Source organism: Lagenorhynchus albirostris, chromosome 14 (assembly GCF_949774975.1).
Source record: "Lagenorhynchus albirostris chromosome 14, mLagAlb1.1, whole genome shotgun sequence".
In the NCBI taxonomy this organism is placed as follows: Eukaryota; Metazoa; Chordata; class Mammalia; order Artiodactyla; family Delphinidae; genus Lagenorhynchus; species Lagenorhynchus albirostris.
This window is the reverse complement of record NC_083108.1, coordinates 7,736,586-7,762,127: the sequence shown is the minus strand read 5'-3', so window position 1 is coordinate 7,762,127 and position 25,542 is coordinate 7,736,586. Positions and strand designations below refer to the sequence as shown.

The 25,542-nt window shown below is 38.3% G+C and overlaps 1 protein-coding gene across 1 annotated transcript in view; it reads left to right on the top strand.

Annotated features, from left to right (window-relative positions):
- DOK6 (docking protein 6) overlaps positions 1–25,542 on the top strand; it is a 418,569-nt gene that overhangs the window by 262,939 nt on the left and 130,088 nt on the right. The window contains exon 5 of the mRNA XM_060120964.1: positions 5,257–5,446. Within this exon, the coding sequence (XP_059976947.1) occupies positions 5,257–5,446 (190 nt within the window). The remainder of the gene's footprint in view (positions 1–5,256; positions 5,447–25,542) is intronic.

Genomic DNA, 25,542 nt, shown 5'->3' with positions numbered 1-25,542 from the left:
GAATTGAAATTCAGAAAATTAGGGATGTCACCAGATTGCTAAAGAACACTCTTCTTATTGTGGGGCTTCTCCTTTTGAGCCATGCTTGGATTTTAGGAAGAGAAGCTGAAAGTATGACTTTACACTCACCCACTTAGCTGAAGTTATTATAAAGTTTAACCTCTCCCCATGGAAAACCTGACGGTTTTAATATTTATGAAGCTCTTATTTTTCAGATATTTAGGTGTAATACTTAGTTCCATGTTCCATCCTTTCTTTTGACCCAACCTTCAAACCCACAACTTCTGAAGTATCAGGAGAAGTGAGATAGACAGAGGTGGATAGACTGCTCAGGAATCAGCTAACAGCTAAAACTTACAGGACCTTCTTTGAAAAAAGAATGGACTGGCATCCAATAGACATTTCCCAAATTTATTTTAATTAATCAGCTAATATACACAAGATGTGTTTTATATTCATGCAGTCACAGACACTGTTTACTATGAGGTAGATTCACAAAATTATTCACTACATAAATTCCAGAAGTCTGTTTTTTTTAATATTTCAATTTATTACCAAGGAAACTTAGCTGAGCTTATATGTCTGTTTTTCAGCATGGTTCTCCTTTTTTTTTTTTTTTTTTTTTTTTTCTCTGTGGTACGCGGCCCTCTCACTGTTGTGGCCTCTCCCGTTGCGGAGCACAGGCTCCGGACGCGCAGGCTCAGCGGCCATGGCTCACGGGCCCAGCCGCTCCACGGCACGCGGGATCCTTGCGGACCGGGGCACGAACCCGTGTCCCTTGCATCGGCAGGCGGACTCCCAACCACTGCGCCACCAGGGAAGCCCTAGCATGGTTCTCCTTTAAAACCAGTGTTCCATCTCTTCTGTTACAAGATGGAAATTACCAAGAAACTGGTTGAAGAGCTCATCATCCTTTTGTTTTCTGTTCACTTATTTCTAGTCACTGGAGGGTATTTTGCTTCATGTCAGAAACGTCATCAGTGATCCTCTGCTTCCTGCTGCACCTGCAAGCTCCACTTACCTCCACTTGCCAGGCTCCAGCTAATATTATATTGGGTTAGTTCCTGCCCTAAACAAGATCTATGTAAAACCTCACTGGCTGAGAAGGGAAGGTTTCCGTCCTTCTCAGGGTCTCCCACATATCACCTGGGGTCTCACTGTCCCTTTTCCAGGACCATTTCTCCTGAGCGTAGCTACCCTTTCTCGCCAGATCTTGTCCAATTCAATTTGACCAAACCTTGTTTTGTAGCCCCCTCGAGACTGTTCTTGTGGTTGTGACCTTAACCCTGTGTCAAGGCCATTTGGAGCATGGTCTCTTCCTTTGGACCTCTTAATCCAGCCCTAGAGTAAAACTGCCCTGGTAAGTGCAACTGCAGATTCAGCAATAGTAAGCATCTTTGTTGGACAGAACAATTCATCTTATAAATATTTCACCTTGTTATTGTTTTGGCCATTTCAAATAAGATTATGTTTTCTCATATATCTATCAGCCATTATACAAACCTAAGTTTTACCAAAATACAGTTTTATGGACAATGTGTTTGGGATTTTTCGCTCTAGAATTCTATAGTTTATATGTGTGAACACATTTAAAACTAATATTTTTTACATAACCTTTCAAAAATTTATTTCTTCACACATTCACCAGTCTTCACAGGACTTTATATTTTATTCATGTTTCAGGATATTATTATCATTTAGACAGCTAGTTTCTTTTCTAATTCTTTTGGCTACTTGGAACTCTGCTGTTCAGTGCTTCTTTATAGTGTTTTTATTGTTATTGTTGATAATCTCAAAAGGACATACTTGGGATATACATATATTGCTGAATTGTAAACTATCTTTCATATACCCCCTTTCTTTCTATGCCTCTCTCCCTTCTTTATTCCAATTGGCATAAGAACTCTTTCTTGACAAGTCAGTCGTGAGTCAGTTGAGATAGAATTAATTGATTTGAGCAGAGATTAGAAAACAATTTTGAATAAAATGTGCTGATTTGCTCTACTGGAACATAGCATCACTTTTCAAAAGCATTCCTCATGGTTTCTCAGATGCTGCTACTTCCTTGGCAATATTTTTAAATGAGTTTCACAAATCGACACTTCTCAAAGTGTGGTCCCCAGAGCAGCAGCATTAACATCTCCTGGGAACAAGTAGAAATGTAAATTAGCCAGCCCTGGGGTAGACTTACTGTATCAGGAACAATAACGGTGGAGGCAAGCCAGCCATCTGTATTGAAGCAAGCCCTCCAGGTAATTTTGATGCACACTGAAACCTGAAAACCAGTACTCTAGGCAGTAAAACCCACACGCAGTTTCTTAAATAAAAAGGTGACATGATCAGAGATGGGTTTAAAAAACCTGCCTGATAGGATTATTTCACAGAGGTAAATATTTTTAAAAGTCATTTTACTGGAACCAGTTTTAACTATTTCGTATTGAAATGGCCCAATGGCAAACATAACAAGTTTAAGTAAAACAATGTGTTTTATGTTACTAAGGGCATAAAATGATTTCTTCATAGCAAATGCAGAAACCTTCCTTCCGTTAAAATGGAATTCAAAGAAGTATAATTTGCTAGATGACTTGATGTGCTGCCCTTATCTTTATGTGCCTGGTTTTCTGCTGGATTAATTAGCCTACGTTTTCATTGAATCTCAGATCCTTGGAAATTAGCCCTTAGAGGAAGATAAATTTTGAATATTGAAAAATTGAAAATAAAATTGTTTAGGGTAATTCCTTTCTTAAGATAGAAGAAATAGCATCAAAAAGAAGGTAGGAGCATTCTAAACCATAACAAGAAGGGGTTACTTGAGTAGCCAGGTTAAAAAAAATAAAGTGGGAAAGTAGAAGGCAGGCCAGAGGGAAGGGATGCAGGTAAGGTTCACCTGCTTTGTGCTGTCTAGAGGTGGCCCTGGAAGGACTCCTTAGGGGAGTTATCCCATCACTTTGAACTTGTTCGTAAATGCGCCTCAAAGACTTTGGTGTGTAGAGCCCTATGTCATGTGACTCATAATAAATTCACGTATTAATTATTTTCCAGCTTTCTCCAATGGCCATTGTGATGACTGTACTTTTTCTGTGTTTATTACTGTTAGGTTTTATCTGCTAACATTAGAGCACGCAGACATTACTGTGAAAACGTTATGGTTCTTCTGGGTCCTCTGAAATACTCTGTAGATTATGTACAACCTTTCACGGAACATCCGTTTGAAGGACACTCCATGTCAGGACCATTTTTTTGTATGCTCCGTTTTTTCAGTTACAAACAATGGGTGTGAATATCAAGGGTCAGTGCAGTCTTAAGCAACAGTAAGATTGTTTAATGATGTTTATTTATTTCAGGAGTTTTTAGAAAGTGTTGTTATTTCTTGGCATTTTGGCAGTGAGTCTTCCGATGCTCTCTTCAGACTCCGGGATTGATGGAAAGAAAAAAATTTAGAGGACTGTTTCACTTTCCACTTTTATAATGACAATATTTTCCCTATGCACAACAGATGCCACTGACACATGGTTAGTTCCAAATGTAGAAGCTGAACTTCATCAGAAGTGTCTTGAGCAAAGAAAAGAATATTGCTCTTCAGGCATTAACTATAGCCCTGAGTCACTCTGTTGGGTCCAAGTTTCATTTCTATTCTCATATTAGATCATACCCTTTTGATTTACTTGTAATCCCATTGGAGAGGGAACTGTGCTGGGAAAGTGAGGGATGTATTTAATGCTGCACGTAGATACTTGCACACAAGAATTTTAAGGTTTATGGAATATGTACGTGTCTATGTAGATATAGATACAGCCTTTTATTGCACATAATTAATGGGACAATGTTCTTCATTTTTCAGCTACAGAATTTATCTCATTTTGCCTTTTCTTTGGGAAATAATTGTGAAATCTATATACATATTGCTTTCATGGGTCAACAACTAGAATATTGAATCATTAGATTATTTTTGGTCCCAGAATATCTAGGCACTTGAACATCAATATTGACCATATGGTTACTAAGTTTCAAGCTGTCGTGCTTAAGTTAAATATAACTGATTTTGCATCAGAAAATCCTTGCTTTACAAAATACCTGCCACTGAAAAGATTCTTTCTATTATACAGACAATTCCAGCTCAGTACCAGCAAACATACAGTGTTTAAGATTGTAGCATCATGATGGATGATAGCACATTTCTAAACATCTCAATCCTTTACAAACTGCAGCTGCACCATTATGCCTCTCAAAATAATTCATGCAACAGCACTGCCTTTAAAGAACTATTCACAATTAAATTCAAACTCACAAAAATGTATCTGCCAGTAATTCTTAAACTTTTTGTTATCACGACTCATTATTTTTTTGTAATTCCTCAATTCTTGCAGCCCATATTCATCGTGGGATATATTTATTTCATTCATACAATTAACTAATATTTATTGATCATTTACTATAAACCAAGAATATGGTGCTAGGAACTAAGGATACTTTGTAGGACACTTTGTTGGTCATACCAAGTTCTTTACTTCCTGGAACTTACCAACTAACCTTATTTTTCAAAATAAAGTGCATCTAATGCATTTTAATGGGGATCAGGGGCTGCAGGATTTTGCAGAAACCTTTGAGATACATGAAAAGTTGTAAAGTGAGGTTTGGAATCATTGCCTAATAATCAGATTTTCAATTTCAAACTATCCAGGAATGAAACAGTTATGTGCTTTTATTTTGCGTACCAAAACAATGTCTGAAGTTCTGCCGAAGGCAGTAATGAATATCTGCAATTATCACAAGCTGAATGTGACCGTGAATACTCTATGCTTTGAGAGTCAGTTTGAGTGTGCATTAAATACTTCACGCCTCAAAGGTAAAATTGAGTACGTTTTTGTGTAAGTTAAAGAAGACATTCCTCGCAGAAATTATTTCTATGACATCCACTTAAGATTATGTGAAGAAGCAGACAGTTACGGCATTTGGGCAGACTCCAATTCGTTTTCTGCCCTTATGTTCCCACTGTACAATTTAACCATTTAATCCCCACCATAGAGAATGCATGCAACAAAAAGTTGAAGAATGAGTGAATGGATTAATGATTAAGAATAACTCCTTTTCCCATACAATAGAAAAAGGTAGTGTTTCGCAGCATATATCGATGTCACCAAGGGACACAGTAACACTTTCTGAAGGCTGTAGGTAGGTATACAAATTCATACAGTGCTGCCATAAAAAGTTACACCTCTTTTGGCTTCATTTTCTCCATTCCTTGTTTCTTTGCAGAGCGATTCAACGTGTATCTTATGCCTACACCAAACCTGGACATTTATGGCGAATGCACAATGCAGATCACTCATGAGAATATCTATCTCTGGGATATCCACAATGCCAAGGTCAAGCTGGTCATGTGGCCTCTCAGCTCACTGAGGAGATACGGGCGGGACTCAACATGGTTCACGTTTGAGTCAGGAAGGTAAGCTTTGAGCGCAGAAGCCACAGGCAAAGGTTCTGTCCCGCAGTGCCCAGGCTGGCCGTTTCATTTCCATGAAGGGTAGAGAGCACCAAATATATATCAATAATTTCTTCACATTCTTACTGATAATCTGAATAAAATTGTGTTAACTCTATGGCAGGTTAAGTACCCCATTCAAAATAATTCCCGTCTCTTACTCTGGCATCAAACCAGTTTCATAATTATCTTTATCGTACAAGATCTTTGTGAAATTATTACAAGATTATATTTGGGGTTCATCTTCCTATATTTTTGGTGCAATAGGATCTCCATAGAATTCAACATGTCCTTGCCAGCATTATAATTGTGGGGGTTTTTTAAAGGAAAATATTTTGAAAGGAGTTTTATATAAAATTGCTTAAATACTACCTGTTAGGTTTGAGATAAGTTAATGCAATATTCATTTACCCAGATGTTTATGTTAATAACATTAATTAAGTGTTATTAATTCAGAATGACTGAAAAAAAAAGTTGGCAAATCCATAGTTTATGAAATGTGTAATTCAGATTTTAAATGCAGTATGTCAAGACAAATACATTGGTTTCTTGATCACAGCACATGGTTAGAATCCATAAATGTCTAAAATGAATGTCTAAAATGTGCTTGCTTCACAATCATTATTCACAGGTACGGGTTTAGACGTGAGCTTCAACCAACTGAATCAACGTTATTATGCTCTGACCCCTTTGTGATATTGTTGTCACACATCCAAGATAAGACTTAGGTTTAGGGATTCTTTATAAGAGATGTTTAATGTATTCACACTTAGGGACATGATTTATCACATTCTAGAAATGAATCTGTGGCCTTATAAGGTAGTTACAGTGAAGTCACTATGTAACTAGATAGATAAATTATAATAGTTATACAACAGAATATTACCTACCCACGACACACAACTTGGATGAATCTCAAAAGCAATGTTGTAAGCATTATGTGTAATTCCATCGGTAGGAAATTCTACAACAGACAAAACTAATTTACAGTGACAGAAAGCAAATGAATGGTTGCCTAGGATTGGGGATAGGGAGAGAATGGACTCCAGGAAACACAGAGGAACTTTGGGGGTGGTGAAAATGCCCTGTATCCTGACTTTTGTCAAGAGCCATGGAACTGTGTATAAATATTGGTGTGCATCGTTATATGCAAATTATCCCCCAGTGTTTTTAATGTGAAAAGAAAAAGTGGGGAAAGAAAGTTGGAGGGGATTTACTATTCTTATTTTATATACTTTCCCACTGTTTGAGGTTTGACAGTGAGCATTTGTTACTTTTACAACAAAACACTTCCTCTGGAAGGAATGGGGCCAAGGAAGGGGAGAGAGCCCCAAGCGTTTTCTGGAGAGGGGGTCTTTCTGGAGAGGGGGTCTTGAAGCTGTGAGATACAGCCAGGCCTTTATTCCTAGGTAGGCACAGTAAAGTCAGAAGTATGTTTTCATAACCTGAGCAGACTTTGTACTTTTTACATTTTTCTTGTAAATCTCTGTTTTTTAATACTTTATATCGTCTGATTAAAAAGTTAACCCAAACTTTTGAGGGAGTAATTGGAAAGAAAAGCTTAAAATCACTCATAATTTCTCCATCTTGAGAAAATGGCTTTTAATATTTTGGTTTACTTCTTTCCAATATATTTTAAAATCAGCATATTTTCACTTAACATTATATTGAGAAGTAATCTCTGAGTCCTTTAAAATCAAGATTTTTGTGGTCATATGGTATCTGAACATATGGCTGTACTATCATTAATTTAATATTAGGGCGTTTCCAGAATGAACTAGTATAAATAAAGCCACACTGACCGAACATCTGCGAATAGATGTGCAAATATCTGATCATTTTCTTAGCAGAGCCTTTTTCAAGAATTACTGGGTCAAAAGCTGTGAACATTTTCAAGGTTCTTTACAATATAGCAAATTGCTTTCAAGGGAAGTAAAATCAATTCACACACCCTCTAAGGGTGCCAAGGGAGTGCTCTTCTTGACCCCATAACCACAGCATTAAAATGATGATTTAGGATGTTTCTATTTTGATAGAGGACTTGGATATCTTGTTATTTTTTTTTCTTTTCTCCTTTGTTTCTTTATGTTTGGAGGTGTGTCCTTGTGTTCATTTCTATGTTTTTCCTTCTTTGAAATTTGGGTGTCCTTTGCCCTTTAATATTTGGGCTATTGATCATTATTCTGTGTGTCTAGTTTGTAAATTCCAGAGGATCTCACTCTGATTAAAGGTAGCCAAGGGCAGAAGGTTTTGTCCATGTGTGATCCAGAGAAATGAAAGCAGGACGCTGTGTTCCCTAGGTCAGGACTGGGAGAAGCGGGGAGGGGAATGGCATGAGTGATGACAAGTGACAATTTAAAGGAAAAGTTGGCAGGTAAGGCCCGGCCTGTCATCCTAGTGAACCTTGAGCTGAAGAATGACGTTTTCTGCGTTTTATGTTACTAGCTCTTTGCACAAGGCACATCGTTTGGAAGCAGTCTCTAGCCATTTATTCATACTACCGCATGTACTGGAATGTAATAAAATTGGATGCCAAAATAGTCCTTTTTCGACCGACAGGCTTTTTCCAAAATGCACTTTAAATTCTACTGTACCGATAAAAGATAAGAATAAACAGTAAAAGTGGAGCAAGGTCATTCTTTCTGGAGGAGCCTACCTCATACATCCTCACACTCATACCCCATACATGTGAGGACAGAAAGAGAGCGGGGACCGGGAAGCGTTCACTGGGAGCTGTCCTCAAAGGGGTGCAGCCTGGGGAGGTGAAGTCATGGCCCCCTGCCTGCTCAGAGGAATTGCTCTTTTTTTTTAAATAAATTTATTTATTTATTTATTTATTTATGGCCGCGTTGGGTCTTCGTTGCTGCGCGGGCTTTCTCTAGTTGTGGCGAGTGGGGGCTGCTCTTCGTTGCGGTGCACAGGCTTCTCATTGCAGTGGCTTCTCTTGTTGTGGAGCATGAGCTCTAGGCTCGTGGGCTTCAGTAGTTGTGGCATGCAGGCTCAGTAATTGTGACTCGCGGGCTCCAGAGCGCAGGCTCAGTAGTTGTGGCACACAGGCTTAGTTGCTCCACGGCATGTGGGATCTTCCTGGACCAGGGATCGAACTCGTGTCCCCTGCATTGGCAGGTGGATTCTTAACCACTGAGCCACCAGGGAAGTCTCAGGAATTGCTCTTTTACCATAAAGATTTTAAGTTTGTATTTTAAGAGTGAAAACCACCAATGTGTCATGCAAGATTATTTAATCAAAAAATCAAAAAAGATATGCAAACCTGCAGAGGAAGTCATAGGATTCGTGATTATGTGCAATTTTATCCTGTGAGATACAAAACCACTTTTTTAACTGCTGATGTGGCTTTTTCACTTCACATAACCTCATAAATGTTGTAAGCAAAACTAAGGATGAGCTCAAATGCCTGCATAACAAAATTCAAGTGAGCCCCGAATCCTTTTTTATAAAATGATTGTTCAAAACATAACCTCCCTATTCAGCACAATGTTTAATATAACACAATCAGTGCTTAAAATATATGTCTTACTAACTTTGATAATATTATCCTTATTGAGAAGCCTGGGGAAAATCTGGTTACAGATTTTTAACAATTGGAAATATAAAACAATACGGTTCCCATAGGAAGATGGTTAATGGAAGCAAATGCTCTATGTGCTATAATCAAGGATTTCGTGGTGTCATAGTGAGGCTTATTCTATCCTTAAACCTTTTTTGATCAGTAATACAGAGATAAATCCTTCCTTCTCTAATGTATGACCAGTTAGTTAAAATAAAAGGTAAGGCAGACAGTTTTTAAATGTGATACCAAAGCATGATTACTCCCCCCCAAAAAAGATAATTTGACTGTAGCAAAATTAAGAACTTGCCTCTGCAAAAACACTTTTAAGAGAATGAAAAGCAAGACACTGATCCAGAGAAAATATTTGGAAGTCACATATTTGACAGTGCACTTGTATCCAAAACATATATAGAACTTCCAACTCAAAAATAAGAAAAACTACAACCCAATTTTAAAAATAGGGAAAAGATTCAAGCAGAAACTTCACCAAAGAAGACATATGATTGATCAATTATCACAGTAATTATCATATGTCTTTTTGTACATCAAAAGACAATATCAGCAGAGTAAAGAGGCAACTCACGAATTGGGAGAAAATATTTACAAGTCATATATTTGATAAGCGGTTAATGTCCAGAATATAGAGAGAACTTCTAAAAATTAATAACAACAAAAAACAATCTAATTAAAAAATAAGCAAAGGACTTAAGTAGACATTTCTCCAGAGAAGATATACAAATAGTCAGTAGCATATGAAACAATGCTCAGCATCACTAATTTTTAGGGAAATGCAAATCAAAACTGTGATGAGATGCCACTCACACCCATTAAGAGGGCTACTATCAAAATAATAATAGTAATAAGTGTTGGTGAGGGTGTGTAGGAATTGGAACCATTGTGCACTGTTGGTGGGTATGTAAAACTGTAGAGCCCCTGTGGAAAACAGTATGGCAGTTCCTCAAAAAATTAAAAATAGGGTTACCATATATGATCCAACAATTCCACTTACGGGCATACACCCAAAAGAATTGAAAGTAGGGTCTCAAAAAGATATTTGTACACTAATGTTCATAGAAGCATTATTCACAAGAGCTAAAACATGAAAGCAACTCAAGTGTCCATCAATGGATAAATGGATTTTTAAAATGTGATATATACATACAATGAAGATTATTACGGAGCCATAAAAAGGAAGGAAATTCTGACACATGCTGTAACATCGATGAACCTTGAGGACACTATGCGAAGTGAAATAAGCCAGCCACAAAGAGTTAAGTACAGTATGATTCAACTTACATGAGGTACTTACAGTGGTCAAAATCATAGAGACAGAAAGTAGAATGATGATTGCCAGGAGCTAGGAGGAGAGGGCATGGACAATTATTGTTGAATGAGTATAGAGTTTCAATTTTACAAAATGAAAAGAGCTATGGGGATGGACAGTGATGATGGTTTCACAATATTATGAATGTATTTAATATCACTAATCTTAAACACGGTTAAGATAGACCACACAATATTGAAGGAAATGAACTAAGTGAAAAGACCGATACTACTGGACTTCAAGACATAACTATAAATCTACTGTCATGAAGGCAGTGTAGTATTAGTGAAGAACACACAAATAGGCCAGTGGATCAGAATAGAGAGCCCAGAAATAGGCCCCATAAGTAAAATCAACTGATCTATGACAAAGGAGCAAAGGTAATACAATGGAGAAAAGCTAGCTTCTTCAACAAATAGTGCTGGAAAAACTGGACATTCACATGCTAAAAATAATTCTAGACACAGACCTTACACCCTTGACAAAAATTAACTCAGAATGGATCACAGACCTAAATATAAAATGCAAGACCATAAAACTCCTAGAATATAACATAGGAGAAAACCTACATGACCCTGCGTATAGTGATGACATTTTAGATACAACACCAAAGTCATGATCCATTAAGGAATTAACTGATAAGCTGGACTTCATTAAAATTAAAAACTTCTGCTCTGCAAAAGACTTCTCAATGGGAAGACAAGCCACAGGCTGGGAGATCATATTTGAAAAAGATACATATGATAAAGGACTTTATCCAAAATTACAAAGACTCTTAAAACTCAACAGTAAGAAAGCAAAAACCCGATTAAAAAATGAGCCAAAGACTTTGACAACTAACTCGTCAAAGAAGATATACAGATGGCAAATAAGTACACCATATATCATCAGGGGAATGTAAATTAAAATAACAATTAGATACCACTATACACCTGCTAGAATGGCCAAAATCTGGAACACTGGCAATAGCAAATGCTGGAGAGAATGTGGAATAAAAGGACTTTTCATTCCTTGCTCATAGGAATGCAAACTGGTGTAGCCACTTTGGAGGACAATTTGGTGGTTTCTTATGAAATTAAACATATTCCTACCATACAATATAGCAATCAGGCTCCTTGATATTTACCCAAAGAAGTTGAAAACTTATGTCCACACAGAAACCTACACATGAATGGTTATAGCAGGTTTATTAATAATTGTCAGAGCTTGGGATCAACCAAGATGTCCTTCAGAAGGTGAATGAATAAACTATGTTGCATACAAATAATAGAATACTATTCAGCCCTAAAAAGAAATGAACTATCAAGTCATGAAAAGATGTGGAGGAACCTTAAGTTGCATACTGCTAAGTGAAAGAAGCTAATCTGAAAAAGCTACACACCTTATGATTCTAACTATATGACATTCTGAAAAAGCAAAACTGGAGACAGTAAAAAGATCAGTAGTTGCCAAGGGGTTCAGGGATGGTAGAGGATAAATAGAGCACAGAAAATTTTTAGGCCAGTGAAAATACTCTGGATGATACCATAATGATGGATACACATCTTTATACATTTGTCCAAACGCATAGGATGTACAACACCAAGAGTGAACCATAATGTAACCTCTGGACTTTGGGTGATTACGATGTCAGTGTAGGTTTATTAAGTAAAACAAATGTACCACTCTGGTGGGAGATGTTGATAATGGAGGAGGCTGTTCACGTGTAGGGGAAGGTAGTTGTCAAATCTCTGTACTTTCCCTTTAATTTTGCTGTGAAACTAAAAACTACACCAGAAAATGGTCTTAATAAAAAAAAGTTATGTTGAATAACTTAAATGTATACAACTTCTATTGTTCTTATACCTCAGTAAAGCTGGAAAAAATAAATCTTGTATGTGGAAGTGTTGGAATATATTTTTGTTCTAAATTTTACACACCTATTGTTCCCTGTAATCTAATACCTTGTATGATAAATTTCTATCATCTGTTAGTACAGTTGTCCATCGGTATTTGTGGGGGCTTGGTTCCAGGACCCCCTGTGCATAACAAAATCCAAGGATGCTCAAGTTCCTCATATAAAATGGTGTAGTACAGTTGGCTCTCTGTATCCGCTGGGTTCTGCATCCTGGAGGATGGATTTGAAGGACCAACTGTAACTGTGGCTGGAAACAACGGACATGCGGCACACAGATATTTCCTTTGACTGTGCCATGAAACATGAGACACATCAGCAAAGCTCTATGAAGATGGAAGCACATGTGTTTTTGCAGCACTATTAGATTTGGGTTAAAATACTTGTTCTTCTATGTATTTGGCCAAATTGGTTTTCATTCTTGTATCTTATACCCTTTATTTGTGACCACAAGGACTGAAATATTACTTTGTAGCCTTTTGTGATGTCTGAGAATTAGGCAAGGTTTGGAATGTATTCAGTGCTCAAAAAATACTAGTTTTTTCCCCCTTTTTAAAATCTCTTCTTATCTTTTATTTATGAAAATTGAAATTATTTAATAAAGTTATCATTTTTTTAAAAGTCAGATGGTCAGTAAGCTATAATAAGATGGTGAAAATCTAAGCAAATAAAAAACTAAAGAAATATGAAAGAAAAATGTTTTGAAACAGCTGATGTTCACACAATTTCAATTTCCTTCACAACATGTAAAGTATTATTTGCCTGTACTCTTCTACAGTTGCTAAAAAAAGATAATTCTGAATTTTTTAAGTTTAGTGAAATACAGCTTTAGCTGAAATGCACTCACGAATTACTAGCATGACCACGTGTATATAATATGCTGTGTGCCTGTAACAGGTAAAGATACTGATGAATTCACTGTCTTTTGAGTGAGTGGTAGGTTTACTCATTTGACTAATTAAGGACTAAAATATTTTCATTTGTATGGGAATTTTTTTAGGTTATGGCTATTTAATTAAAAATAGTCATTTCAGCACTCAATGCTTGTGCTCACTGGTGGATTTCTAGCCTCGCAGTGTCCTGAGGCTCATGCCTGTGGTTATCACCAGCATTAAAATAAATGAACCCGAAGTCATAAGACTGGTCTGGAGTGGCACATTAACTCACTTGGAAAATTCCTCTTAAAGCTTTCATAAGCCAGTCTAAGAAACTGCAATTAACAGTGATATGTGCATCTCCTCTGTAGGTGACCACTTCCCCAGAAAGAGTCCCTTTGTATATCTATATTCAGCACGTTTGTTAAAATACAGTCTCTATTTTTTAATTACACTCTGGGCTGATACTATAAAATCATGTCCTGGTGTTTTAGCTTTTTTCATAGAAGAATGTTGATTTCTTCAAAGCAAAGGATCCTTTTTGATTACCAGTATTGCCGTGTACAGTGTTGGGCATGTGAAATAGGTGTTTGATGAATTTAATCATCTTTTGTAAATGTGTTACATCTGATAGCTTTCAAAGCTCTTGCTGTTACAGGCACACAGCTTATGAAAGTGGCCCAACATACAGTCACATCAAAAATAATAAAATATCTACGAGTAAATCTGCATAAGGGGTTAAAAGACCTATACTTGGAAAACTATGAGACACTGATGAAAGAAATTGAAGACAACACAAACAGATGGAAACATATACCGTGTTCATGGATTGGAAGAATTAATATAATTAAAATGACCATAGTACCCAAGGCAATCTACAGATTCAATGGAATCCTTATCAAAACACCAAGGGCATTTTTCACAGAAATAGGACAAATAATTTTAAAATTTGTATGGAAATACAAAACCCCAAATAGCCAACACAATCTTGAGAAAGAAGACTAGAACTGGAGGAATCATGCTCCCTGACTTCAGATTATACTACATAGCTACAGTAATCAAAACAGTATGGTACTGGCACAAAAACAGAAATAAAGATCAATGGAACAGGATAGAAAGCCCAGAAATAAACCCACACACCTATGGTCATTTAATCTATGACAAAGGAGGCAAAAATATACAATTGAGAAAAGACACTCTTTTCAATAAGTGGTGCCGGGAAAACTGAACAGCTACATGTAAAAGAATGAAATTAGAATGGTCTCTAATGTCATATACAAAAATAAACTCAAAATGGATTAAAGACCTAAATGTAAGCCCAGAAACCATAAAACTCCTAGAAGAAAACATAGGTGGAGCACTGTTTGACATAAATTGTAGCAATATATTTTTTTGGATCAGTGTCGTAAAGCCAGGGAAATAAAAGCAAAAATAAACAAATGGGACCTAATTACAGGTAAACATAAAAGCTTTTGCACAGCAGAGGAAACCATCAACAAAACAAAAGGACAACCTACTGAATGGAAGAAAATATTTGCAAATGATATGACTGATAAGGGGTTAATATCCAAAATAATAAGCAACTCGTACAACTCAACATCAAAAAAACAAACAACACGATTTTTTAAAAATGGGCAGAAGACCTGAATCAACATTTTTCCAAAGAAGACATACAGATGGCCAACAGGCACATGAAAAGATGATCAACATCATTAATCATTAGAGAAATGCAAATTAAAGCCACAATGAGATATCACTTCACACCTGTCATAATGACTATCATCAAAAAGACCACAACTAACAAATGCTGGCAAGGATGTGAAGAAAAGGGACCCTTATACTCAGTGGGAATGTAAATTGGTGCAACCACTGTGGAAAACAGTATGGAGGTTTCTCAAAAACCTAAAAATAGAACTACCATATGACCCAGCAATTCCACTCCTGGGTATTCAAAAAAAACCCAAAAACATTCATTTGAAAAGATATGTGCACCCTAATGTTCATAGCAGCATATTTACAATTGCCGACATATGGAAGCAACCTAGGTGCCCATCAACAGATAATTGGATAAAGAAGAGGTGGTATATATATATACAATGGAATATTACTCAACCACAAAAAAGAATGAAATTTTGCCATTTGCAACAACATGGATGGACTTGGAGGGTATTATACTAAGTGAAATATGTCAGACAGGGAAAGACAAATACTGTATGATATCACTTATATGTGGAACCTAAAAAATAAAACAAGCTAGTAAATATAACAAAAAAGAAACAGACTCACAGATATAGAGAACAAACTAGTGACTACCAGTGGGGAGAGGGCAAGGGGAGGGGCAAGATAGGGGTAGGAGATTAAAAGTTACAAACTACTGTGTATAAAATAAATAAGCCACAAGGATATATAGTACAAAACAGGGAATAGAGACAGTATTTTATAGTAACTATGAATGGAATATAACCTTGAAAAATTGTGAATCATTGTGTTGTTGTACACCTGAAACTTAGTGTATATCAACTGTACCTGAATTTTTTTAAAAAATAGTCAAAAAATGGCTGGACAGAGCTTCCTTCTCCCTTCCACCATGTGAGAACAGGTGAAAAGAGAGTGTCTATGATTCAGTAACCTCTCACCAGACACCACATCTGCCAGCTCCATGATCTTAGACATCCCAGCCTCCAGCACGGTGAGAAATAAATTTTTGTTGTTTATAAACCACCCAGTCTGTGATATTTTGTTAAAGCAGCCCAAAATGGACCAAGACATCTGCTACTCTGTTTATTTGAAATTATTCACCTGGTTAAAGATAGCCCACAACGTCACTAGATAGATAATATCTAAAATTTAAATCTATGTGTACTTTCATGCATTAAAAGCACCTCCCTGCTGCCTGTAACATAAAGACTAAGTTTTCTCGGCATGGCCTATAAAACACTCCTGGTTCTGTGCTTTATTTGCCTTTTCAACAAACTCTCTGCTTATGTCCTGCTTACTGCTCTAAACTCCAGCATCAAATAACACGTAATGAAGGTCACCTAAGCTTTGCCCATGCCATCCATCCATCCTGAGCGTCCTGCCATCTCCCACTGTCCTCCCACTTTAGCTCAAATCATTCCAACTCATCTTTTATGATTCCAGTAGCAGATCATCTCCTTCGGGAAAACTCCTAAGTCCCTAAAATCGGATTCAATGGCCTTTTGCCCAAACAGTACTGCTCTCCAAGTATCTCCTGCTCCCCTACATTTCCCAACACCCAGGGCAGTCTGGGGCGCCATCTGACTAGCTCCCAACAAAGGGTTATGAACAGAAGTGATCTGTGTTTAAGCTAATGCACTTATTTCTTACGCCAATGTTGTCCTGGTTGCCCAGGATAGATGCCCAGAACCAAAGTGGACTAGTATGAATGAGAAATTCCTGCTGCACTAAACCACTGACACTTTGTTTGTTATTTAGGGATAAGTTTGTTTGATCCTGATAGAAACTGACAGCAGGAAGAGCGCCAGCTGCAGTAATACATAAATAAATAGCCCTAAGGTCGGTGGCACTGAAATCGCGGTTGTGCCGGGGATAAAGGAGAGGAATGTGGGAGCTGGAGAAGAGATGTCATGCAGTTGATGAGATGCTGACAGAGCTCTTGCCTCTGGGTGAAATGTGTTATAACTTTCCAGGCCAACTGCATGTGTAATGAGCTTCTGGATTGTAAGACCAAATACAAATTAAAATTAAGAGACTTCATTCTCTGTTGAAAATGGGCGGAAAGATTGCTCTCCCCTCCCTTTTTCTTTGAACGAACTTACTTTAGAAAATGTACAATTGTAAGTACTTTCTTCTATCTGAAATGCATATAAATCCTTCTGAAAGTGAAATAGGTCTTTTGTCAGCTTTAAGAACCAGGAGTGCCCTTCTCTCTCTCTCTCGGGGGCTCAGGAACCACTTCTTAAACATGAAAGGAGAGAGTGCCCCTCACCCCCAGTTTCTGTGGGAGAGTAGGAGCCTAACGTCAGTGGTGCTTGGCTCCAGATTGCAAAACTACCTCCTGTCATAAAGGTGTGAGAGGTTTGTTTTTCCTCTAGATAAAACCAAGTAGCTACTCTAGGTGGTCACTCCAGTTACCAGGTGAATCTAGGATGAACTCTGTGGCAAATGCTGCTGTCACATCCTCTTACTTGAGACCAGTTATTGTTTATCTTGAGAACATGTACATAGTGGGTTATATCTGCTTGTGACTATGAAAAGGGCGAGATGTCTTTTTCTTTGCAGTCTCTTAGCAGATTGCCTGTGATGTGCATCACATTCTGGTTTAATATGAATAAGATATCAAGAGTATTTTCCTTCTCTATTACTTTTGTGGAGAGGATTTCTAGATTGGAAGAAGATTTTGCTTTTAACTGTATTTCCTAACAACATCTAGGGGAAGAAGTTAGAAAACAAAATGTTTGTTTGCTCGTGAGGGACTACAAAGAAAGGATCTCAGGGAAAACTTGAGAACTTGCAAGCAAAAATGAAAGGGATTTGAAAAAAATCAAACCCCTGAAAAATTGGAAAAGATAAGTATGTTGAGTCACCAAAGAGTAAGGAGATAAAATTAAGAAAGTCTTTTAAGTGACAAAAATAAGTTAAAACAGCCTCAAGAAAAAGAACAGAATAAGAGTATAGTCTCCACATTTATTGCTAAAACCTCTCGATAAAGGCGTTCGAGGTAAAGGGCAACTTAAGAGTATGGTGCCTAGGATAATCTTTTAATTATAAAAGATGACCGAGGGTAAAGGACTGATTGAGTGGTGCTCCTACAGAACTTGACAAAGTCAAGGTAGCACCTTTAAACCAAAAGAGAGAGGTTTGGGGAAGAGGAAACAATATTATAGCAAATCTGAGAAGTACGTCTTAAAAAAAAATCCAAAATGGTGGGTACAGAATGAGGGTCAAGGATCACTGTTAACCCTTAGTTAGGGTAAGGAACCTCAGGTTACCTGGTGAGCAGCATTTCAGAATGACCAGGGCCAGTCCCGCCTTCTGCGTGTCTCCTATTCCCTCTGCTTAAAGGGGAGTGTCTGCAGTGCTGGGCTTCCTGACCCTCTTGAACCACTGTTCATTAGGTGGGGAAAAGCAGAAAAATTCCTTTTAGATCATTCTTTTGGAATCAAGAGAAGTCACATCGGGAACTGATTTAGATACTGTTGCATATCACCTGCAGATTCTGGACCTGGAGCTGGAATCAAGGGCTGGATGAATTGCTTTTCGGTTTGTCTCCTTTAGGGAAGGGTTGAGTGTGTAGGAAAAAGAGAAGAAAGGGATCTTTGCTGACCGGAAGTGATGATTGTGGCAGAGACAGTCGTGCTTACCAAGCAGTCCACCGACTCCCCTGTATTTACCTTTCCCCTTGCAATTAGGTGGGCCCCGTGAGACACAGTTCCGGACACGGGGCTAATGTGCATTGCCTCTCTGCCAGAGTATTTGAATGTCTTGTGTTAGTCAACTTGGGCTGTCGTAACAAAACACCACAGAATGGGAGACTTAAACAACATAAATTTATTTCTTGCAGTTCTGGAGGCTGAGAAGTCCAAGATCAAGGTGCTGGCTGAGTGGCTCCTTGTGAGGGCTCTCTTCTTGGTTTGCAGACAGCCACATTCTCACTTACCCTCACATGGTGGAAAGGGAGTGAGAGGAAGCAAGTTTCCTTTGTCTCTTGTTATGAGGACACCAATCCTATTGGATCAGAGCCCCGTTCTTATGCCTCATTTAACCTTAATTACCTCAGAAAGGACCTTTCTGCAAATATAGTCGTATTGGGGTTCAAGGCTTCAATATATATAAACTGGGGAGGGGGGGTGTACAATTAGTCTAGAGCATGCCTGTTGAAGAATTTTCCAACACTTTCACCCACTGTGCAACTGAAGTGGTCTATTGCTGAAATGTCTTAGCCACAAGATTGCAGGAGCCTGGGTTTCTGAATCCAGTTTGCCCTGGTGATTTGCCCAGACACGTATCAGACATAGCTTGAGTGAGAAATAAACATTTGTTGTGTTAAGCCATTGAGGTTCGAAGTTACCTTTATTATTTTTTTAATTACGCAGCATAAGTGAACTAATTTTCCTAATCCATAACCTTTTTGTGATTTCAGTACCTACTCACTAAATCTCTTTTATTACAGTTCCTACTTTATATCATAACCATTGGTCCATCTGTCTCTCCAAGTACCCTATGAGGGCATTAAAGACAGGGATTATTTAGTCAGCTCTCTTTCTCTAAAACGTCATGATATTTGACAAATGATTGAAAGTATCTCATAATTAATGGGATTTTCAATGTCACAAAAAGATTTAAATTATCATGTTCCATTGAGTTTCAGTTACATAGTATAGGGAATAAGAAAGGCCTCTTCCTTGAAAAATTTGCATCACGGATATATGTGATGTTAAAAAGTCCTATGTCTGTGTAAACTTTTCCTTTACTTCCAGAGAATTAATACTAAGACAAAGCCTTTGAGGAACTTAGTGTCTTTTGTGTGTGTGCCTAATTTGGTAAATCTCTTGCTACTACAACACTGGGACTCATTTTTTCCCCTAGGATAAAACATTAATTAAATGACTTAGGAAACCATTCTTATCAAGAAATGGAGGCTCTGATCTTAATTTTTGCTCCATTAACTTTAAGGTTCAGTACATTTTTATTGAACCCATACATACTTTAATGTGAATTGCTTTTCATTAATTGGTCTATAGGGATTCCAATGACAGCTTTGGCCTTCCTTTTAGGTTTTTTACTTCTCCTTCAAAAAGTTCCTAAACTTTAGTAATAGTCATTAAATCAAGGAACGATTGCTGGAATCGAGAGGATGAGAATCAATGGAAAGAGATGGAAGTTCTGGTTTGATCTCCTCCTTGGATGTGGCAGGTCTCCACCTCCACCAGTGAGACTTACATCTCACAGGAGACTAATCCAGGCTGGCTTTTTTAGAACATTTGAATCATTTGTTTATTAATGACTGATTGATTCATTCAAAAGATGCACATATTTTCACATGTCTGGAATTGAGATCTATGTTGTTACTATTATGGCATTTACATTGAACGGCATTATTCGATGGTGGCCGCCAGGTGGTGCTAGCAATGTAGTTGCCGTTACCTGCAGGCACACAGCCTTGGTCATTGATGCCAATGTTTTCATCCCTTCAACAGAAGCTACATGTAATGTTAGTACTTCACTTCTTGAGTTTAATTATATTTCAGTTTAATGTCAACTCTTCAGTGTTTCACTCAAGAAACATTTTAGGACCATTTGAGAAAAACAAAACTGATTGTGAACACCTTCTTGTAGATAAAGTATTCACCAGCCAGCATAAAACTTGTAGAATGGGTGTCAGTGGTTTAGAAGAAAAGTTTAGAGTCAAAAGCAGCATACTCTTTAATAAAGAACTGTGTACCACTAACACTCCTGATGGCAAATGAAATAATATTTTGTCAAAAAAGAAAAACAAAGGACATTGGTAATTCTGGATTGATTCAGAAGAGTTGGACTCTGTACGTGCAAACGTTTTAGAAATTCCTTTGTTAACTTATTTTACTTATTTTTTATGCATATATAAAAGTAACATATAATAATCTATGACAAGTGAGCCTGAGTCTTATAATGCATACATTTTTAAGAGATTAAAAAAAACTTTGTATAAGAACATAACTGTGATACATAAAATTGGGTGAGTCTTATCATCCTTGGTGTTTTATATTTGACAAAATATGGTAGTTATTGTGTTCATATTATATGCCAGGCATTGTTTAGGTGCTTGGATGACTCAGAGAACAAAGGTCTCTGCCTTCATGATGCTTATAGGTTGTTGAGGCAGGACAGTAACAAAATAAGCACATTAGGATAAACATAAATAATACATCAGGTGTTGATGAGTGTTATGGAGAAAAAACATAACATAGTAAAGGTATAGGCATGATGGGGGTGGATGCTATTTGATAGAGTTGGTCAAACAAGACATCTTATTTAAGGTGATATTCCAGTAGATACCTAAAGGAAGTGAAGAAGAAGCTTCGTAGGTGGTTATTTGAGAAATAACACCCTTGGAAGAGGGAGTATCAAGCCCAAAGACCCAGCCAGGGACAGTACTGCGCTTTATATTTAAAGAGTAGAAAACGTGGCCAGAGCAGAGTGAGTGTGGAAGGTTTAGGAGATGACACCAGACAGATGCTTTGGGCCCGACTAAGTAGCATCCTCTGAGGCTTATTGAGGACTTTAGGTTTTACTTTGATTGGATTCAGAAGCCATTGGGATACTTAGATCAGCAAGATGCAGCCTCCGTTATATTATAAAAGAGATTTACTCCAGATGTTGTATGGAGACCAGACTGTAGGGAAGTAATGATGAAAGCAAGGAGAACAGTTAGGATCCTGTTACAATATCCAGACAAGTGATGATGGACCAAAGTTTACCAGGGGAGAAGAGGATAAACTATCAAATTTTGAGTCTGAATAGATGTGGAATGTGAAAAAAAAACATATGAATTAACCATTGACTTTGAGAATTGGACCAAGCAACCAGAAAAATATAGATGCCATTTACTGTAATGTAGAATACTGAAAGGGTGAAACATTGGGTTGAAAATCCAGTTTGTTTTCTGACAGGGTGAGTTTGAGATATCTCGTGGACAACCAAGTGGAATTTCAGGAGGTGGCTGCGTATATGTATCTGGATATCAGGGAAGAGTCACCAGCAAGTAGATTGCTTTTAAGTTATATACCTGAATGCCTCACTTATGGGAAGAGAAGATACAAACATCCATTACTTACTCCTGGGCAAAAATGCTTCAAGTAGTAGATAATATTAACCATATTAAGTACTAAAGAGAAGATGAGTAAGATGAAGCTTGAGAAGCAACATGCTGATTTTGCAAATCAGAGGCCACCGATGGCCTTGAAAAGAGCTGTTTCAGTGGAGTCATGGGGGCAAAAGACTGGAGTGAGTTCAAGAGTGAGAGGAGAGAAATCAGAATCCGCAAGGACGATGACTCAAGAAATTTTATTGTGAAGATAACAGAAATAGAGAAGTAGCTGGAAAAGAATGTGAGGTTAAACTTTTTTTTGAAGATGAGCTATATTAAAAAACATTTGCATGAAGACAGGAGTCATACTATACAGAGGGAAAAAATGATAAAGCAGAAGAAGGAGAGAAACGTCACTAATCAATGTCCTTGAGTTGATGAGAGGAAATGGGATCTAGTGAACAAGTGAGCAGCTACAGTAAATATATATATATATATATATATATATATGTATTTTAAACAGGAAGGTGTAATGGAGGATGATATAAATGGAGGCAGGTGTTTGGGGCTCACGATAGAGGCATGTGGAAGTTGTCTTCTGATAGTTTCTGTTTTCTTGGTGAAATACGAAGCAAGGTAACTGACCATGAGGCTAGAGGGAAAAAGTATTCAATATTTGATGCAAGAGAAGGTATAATATGGTTGTTTGGGTGAGTAAACCTACCACAGAAGTAGAGTAAGTCACAGACACCTTAGAGTAAGATGGCCAGTAGAGTTCTCGCAACCGCCAGCCGAATCTGTGGCCTCATCCATTTTCCTCTGCTCCTGGTTCATCACCCAGTGCTACTTCCAAACTCTCCCAGGCTTCTGCCCTTCAGATCTTCAGTGGGGCTCAGGGCCTCTCTGCACCCCACAGGTGAGCCGGGCAGCGCTTAGGTTCCTGTACTTGCCCACGTCAGACACCCACGTCTGCCATTGTTCCTCTTCTGCACTCGGAGTGGCTGTACGTGGGGATTGTGAGGGTTCTTCGAGGCGCTGCAGCCTGCCTCTACTGTGCTCCTACTTATAATGTTCCCAGGCTCCCCAAATATCTGAACATGTCTGAAGTGTCCCCCTCCCTCCAGCACACATCCTTGGTTCCCGTCATTTTATACTCGCTAGGATCCTTCTTACTTACTTACATCTGTCCATGCCGTCTTGTCTACCTGGAATAGTCCTCCCCCTACCCCACCCCTCACGTCTCATGCACACACACACACAACCGTTCAACCTTCCCTAACTTAGATGCTCCTATAATGATGTATACAGAACCTCTACACTATAGCACTGAACACACTGATTGCAAAGCCCTACACACCTCGTCAGACTCCACGCTGCCCTAAGAGTCCTTTAGAGATGTTTTCCTAGCAGCCTGCCTGGTATCTGCCATAGAAGTCTGTGAAATGAGTGACAGGACACATGAGTGAGGGAGACTGCCAGCCCCAGAGGAACTGGGCAGTGTCATGTGCAAGACCCCGAAGCCCAGCACCAGTTCTAAGATTCTCTTAATCACTCAGGTTAAGCAGGAAAAAATAAATAAGTCTCTTAGGCTATTTCTCCTCTAATGAGACAGCATAGATAATACCAACAACTATGCTACTGTATGAGGCAGAGCCGTGAGAACAAAACCTCAGAAATTATTTCCAACTGTCCGGTATTTTCTTCACTTAATAGGAATGAAGGATCCTATTATAACAAAATCTGAGAATGAAGCAGCATCATAAATCAGGAAGGAGTTAAAGGTGAGGGAATAGTATTATTTTTCATTTCTTTTGTGTCTAAGGTGTCTGTGACTTAAATAACAAGTGTATTAGTCTCCAGATACGGTCAAAACATATTCCTGTTTCCTAAAGTGAGGGCGATTTTGGCAGGAGTGAAACATGTTCCTGTGTCATCCTTTCCTAATTCCACTTCCCGTGGTGTGAGAGATTTCTTATGCATCTCTCCCCTCCCCCTTCTTCCTTCCCCCTCCCCCTTCTTCCTTCCCCCTCCCCCTTCCTCTCCTCCCCAGACACCCCCTTCCCCCCTCCTGCCAACTCCTCTTCACCCCTCCCCTTTTGCTCCTTTCTCTTCCTTCTTTTTTTTTTTTTTTTTTTTTTTTTGCGGTATGCGGGCCTCTCACTGTTGTGGCCTCTCCCGTCGCGGAGCACAGGCTCCGGACGCGCAGGCTCAGCGGCCACGGCTCACGGGCCCAGCCGCTCCGCAGCACGTGGGATCTTCCCAGACCGGGGCACGAACCCGCGTCCCCTGCATCGGCAGGCGGACTCTCAACCACTGCGCCACCAGGGAGGCCCTCACTTCCTTCTTTTTAATAAATATTATCTACTTTGGCTTCTGTTTTGCTTTCCTTGTCTCCTTTCTACCTGACAAATCCTGATCCAGTCCCTCCAAAATGTCAAACTTTCTCCAAACTTTCTCCAAGCTTCCCTCCTAAAACTACTTAAACTTTCATGTGAAATAGACCTCCTAAAAATCCCTGAAGCAGAAGAGTGCGTAACATCAATTTATATGTGAAGCCACAAGGCCCTAAATTGAAATTTAAGTCTACTAACTTTAAGAAGAATAAAAAACTTTCAGAAAAAAAATTCACTTTCTTTTTTTCTCAGTTAGTTTATATTGTGGTACAGTATACATAACATAAAATTTATAATATTACCGTTTTATTAAAGATATTTTTACAGCAGTTTTAGGTTCACAGCAAACCTACAGCAAAGGTACAGAGATTTCATATCTATCACCTGAACACACACGTACACAGACTATCCCATTATCAACTGCCCCACCAGAGGGGTGCATTTGTTGCAATTAATGCATCTGCACCGGCACACCATGATCACCCAAAATCCAGAGTTTACATTATGGTTCACTCTTAGTATTGTACATTCCATGGGTTTGGACAAATATACATGCACCCATCATTGTGGTGTCATCCAGAGATGTTTCACTGCCCTAAAAATGCTCTGTGTTCAGCCTATTCATCCCTCCCCACCCTTAATCTCTAATTACAACATTGATCTTCTTACTGTCTCTGTAGTCTTGCGTTTTCCAGAATGTCGTATCGTTGGAAATATACCAGTGTGTAGTCTTTTCAGAGTGGCTTCTTTCACTTAGTAGTGTGCAGTTTAAGGTTCTTCTGTGTTTTCTCATGGCTTGGTAGTTCATTTTTTTTTAGTGCTAAATAATATTCCATTGTCTGGATGTACCAAGTTTATTTATCCATTCACCTACTAAAGGACATCTTGTTAGATTCCAGGTTTTGGCAATTATGAATAAAGCTGCTATAAGCATTCATATGCAGGTTGTTTTGTGGATATAAGTCTTCACATCCTTTGGGTAAATATCAAGGAGTGTGATTGCTGGTTTGTGTGCTAAGAGTATGCTTAGTTTTGTAAGAAATCACCAAACTATCTTCCAAAATGGCTGCACCGTTCAGCATTCCTGCCAGCGATGAATGGGAGTTCCTGTTGCTCCACATCTCCAGTGTTTGGTGTTGTCAGTGTTCCAAATTTCGACCATTCCAACAGGTGTGTAGTGGTATCTCATTGTTGTTTTAATTTGCGTTTCCCTGGTGATATGTGATGTGGAGC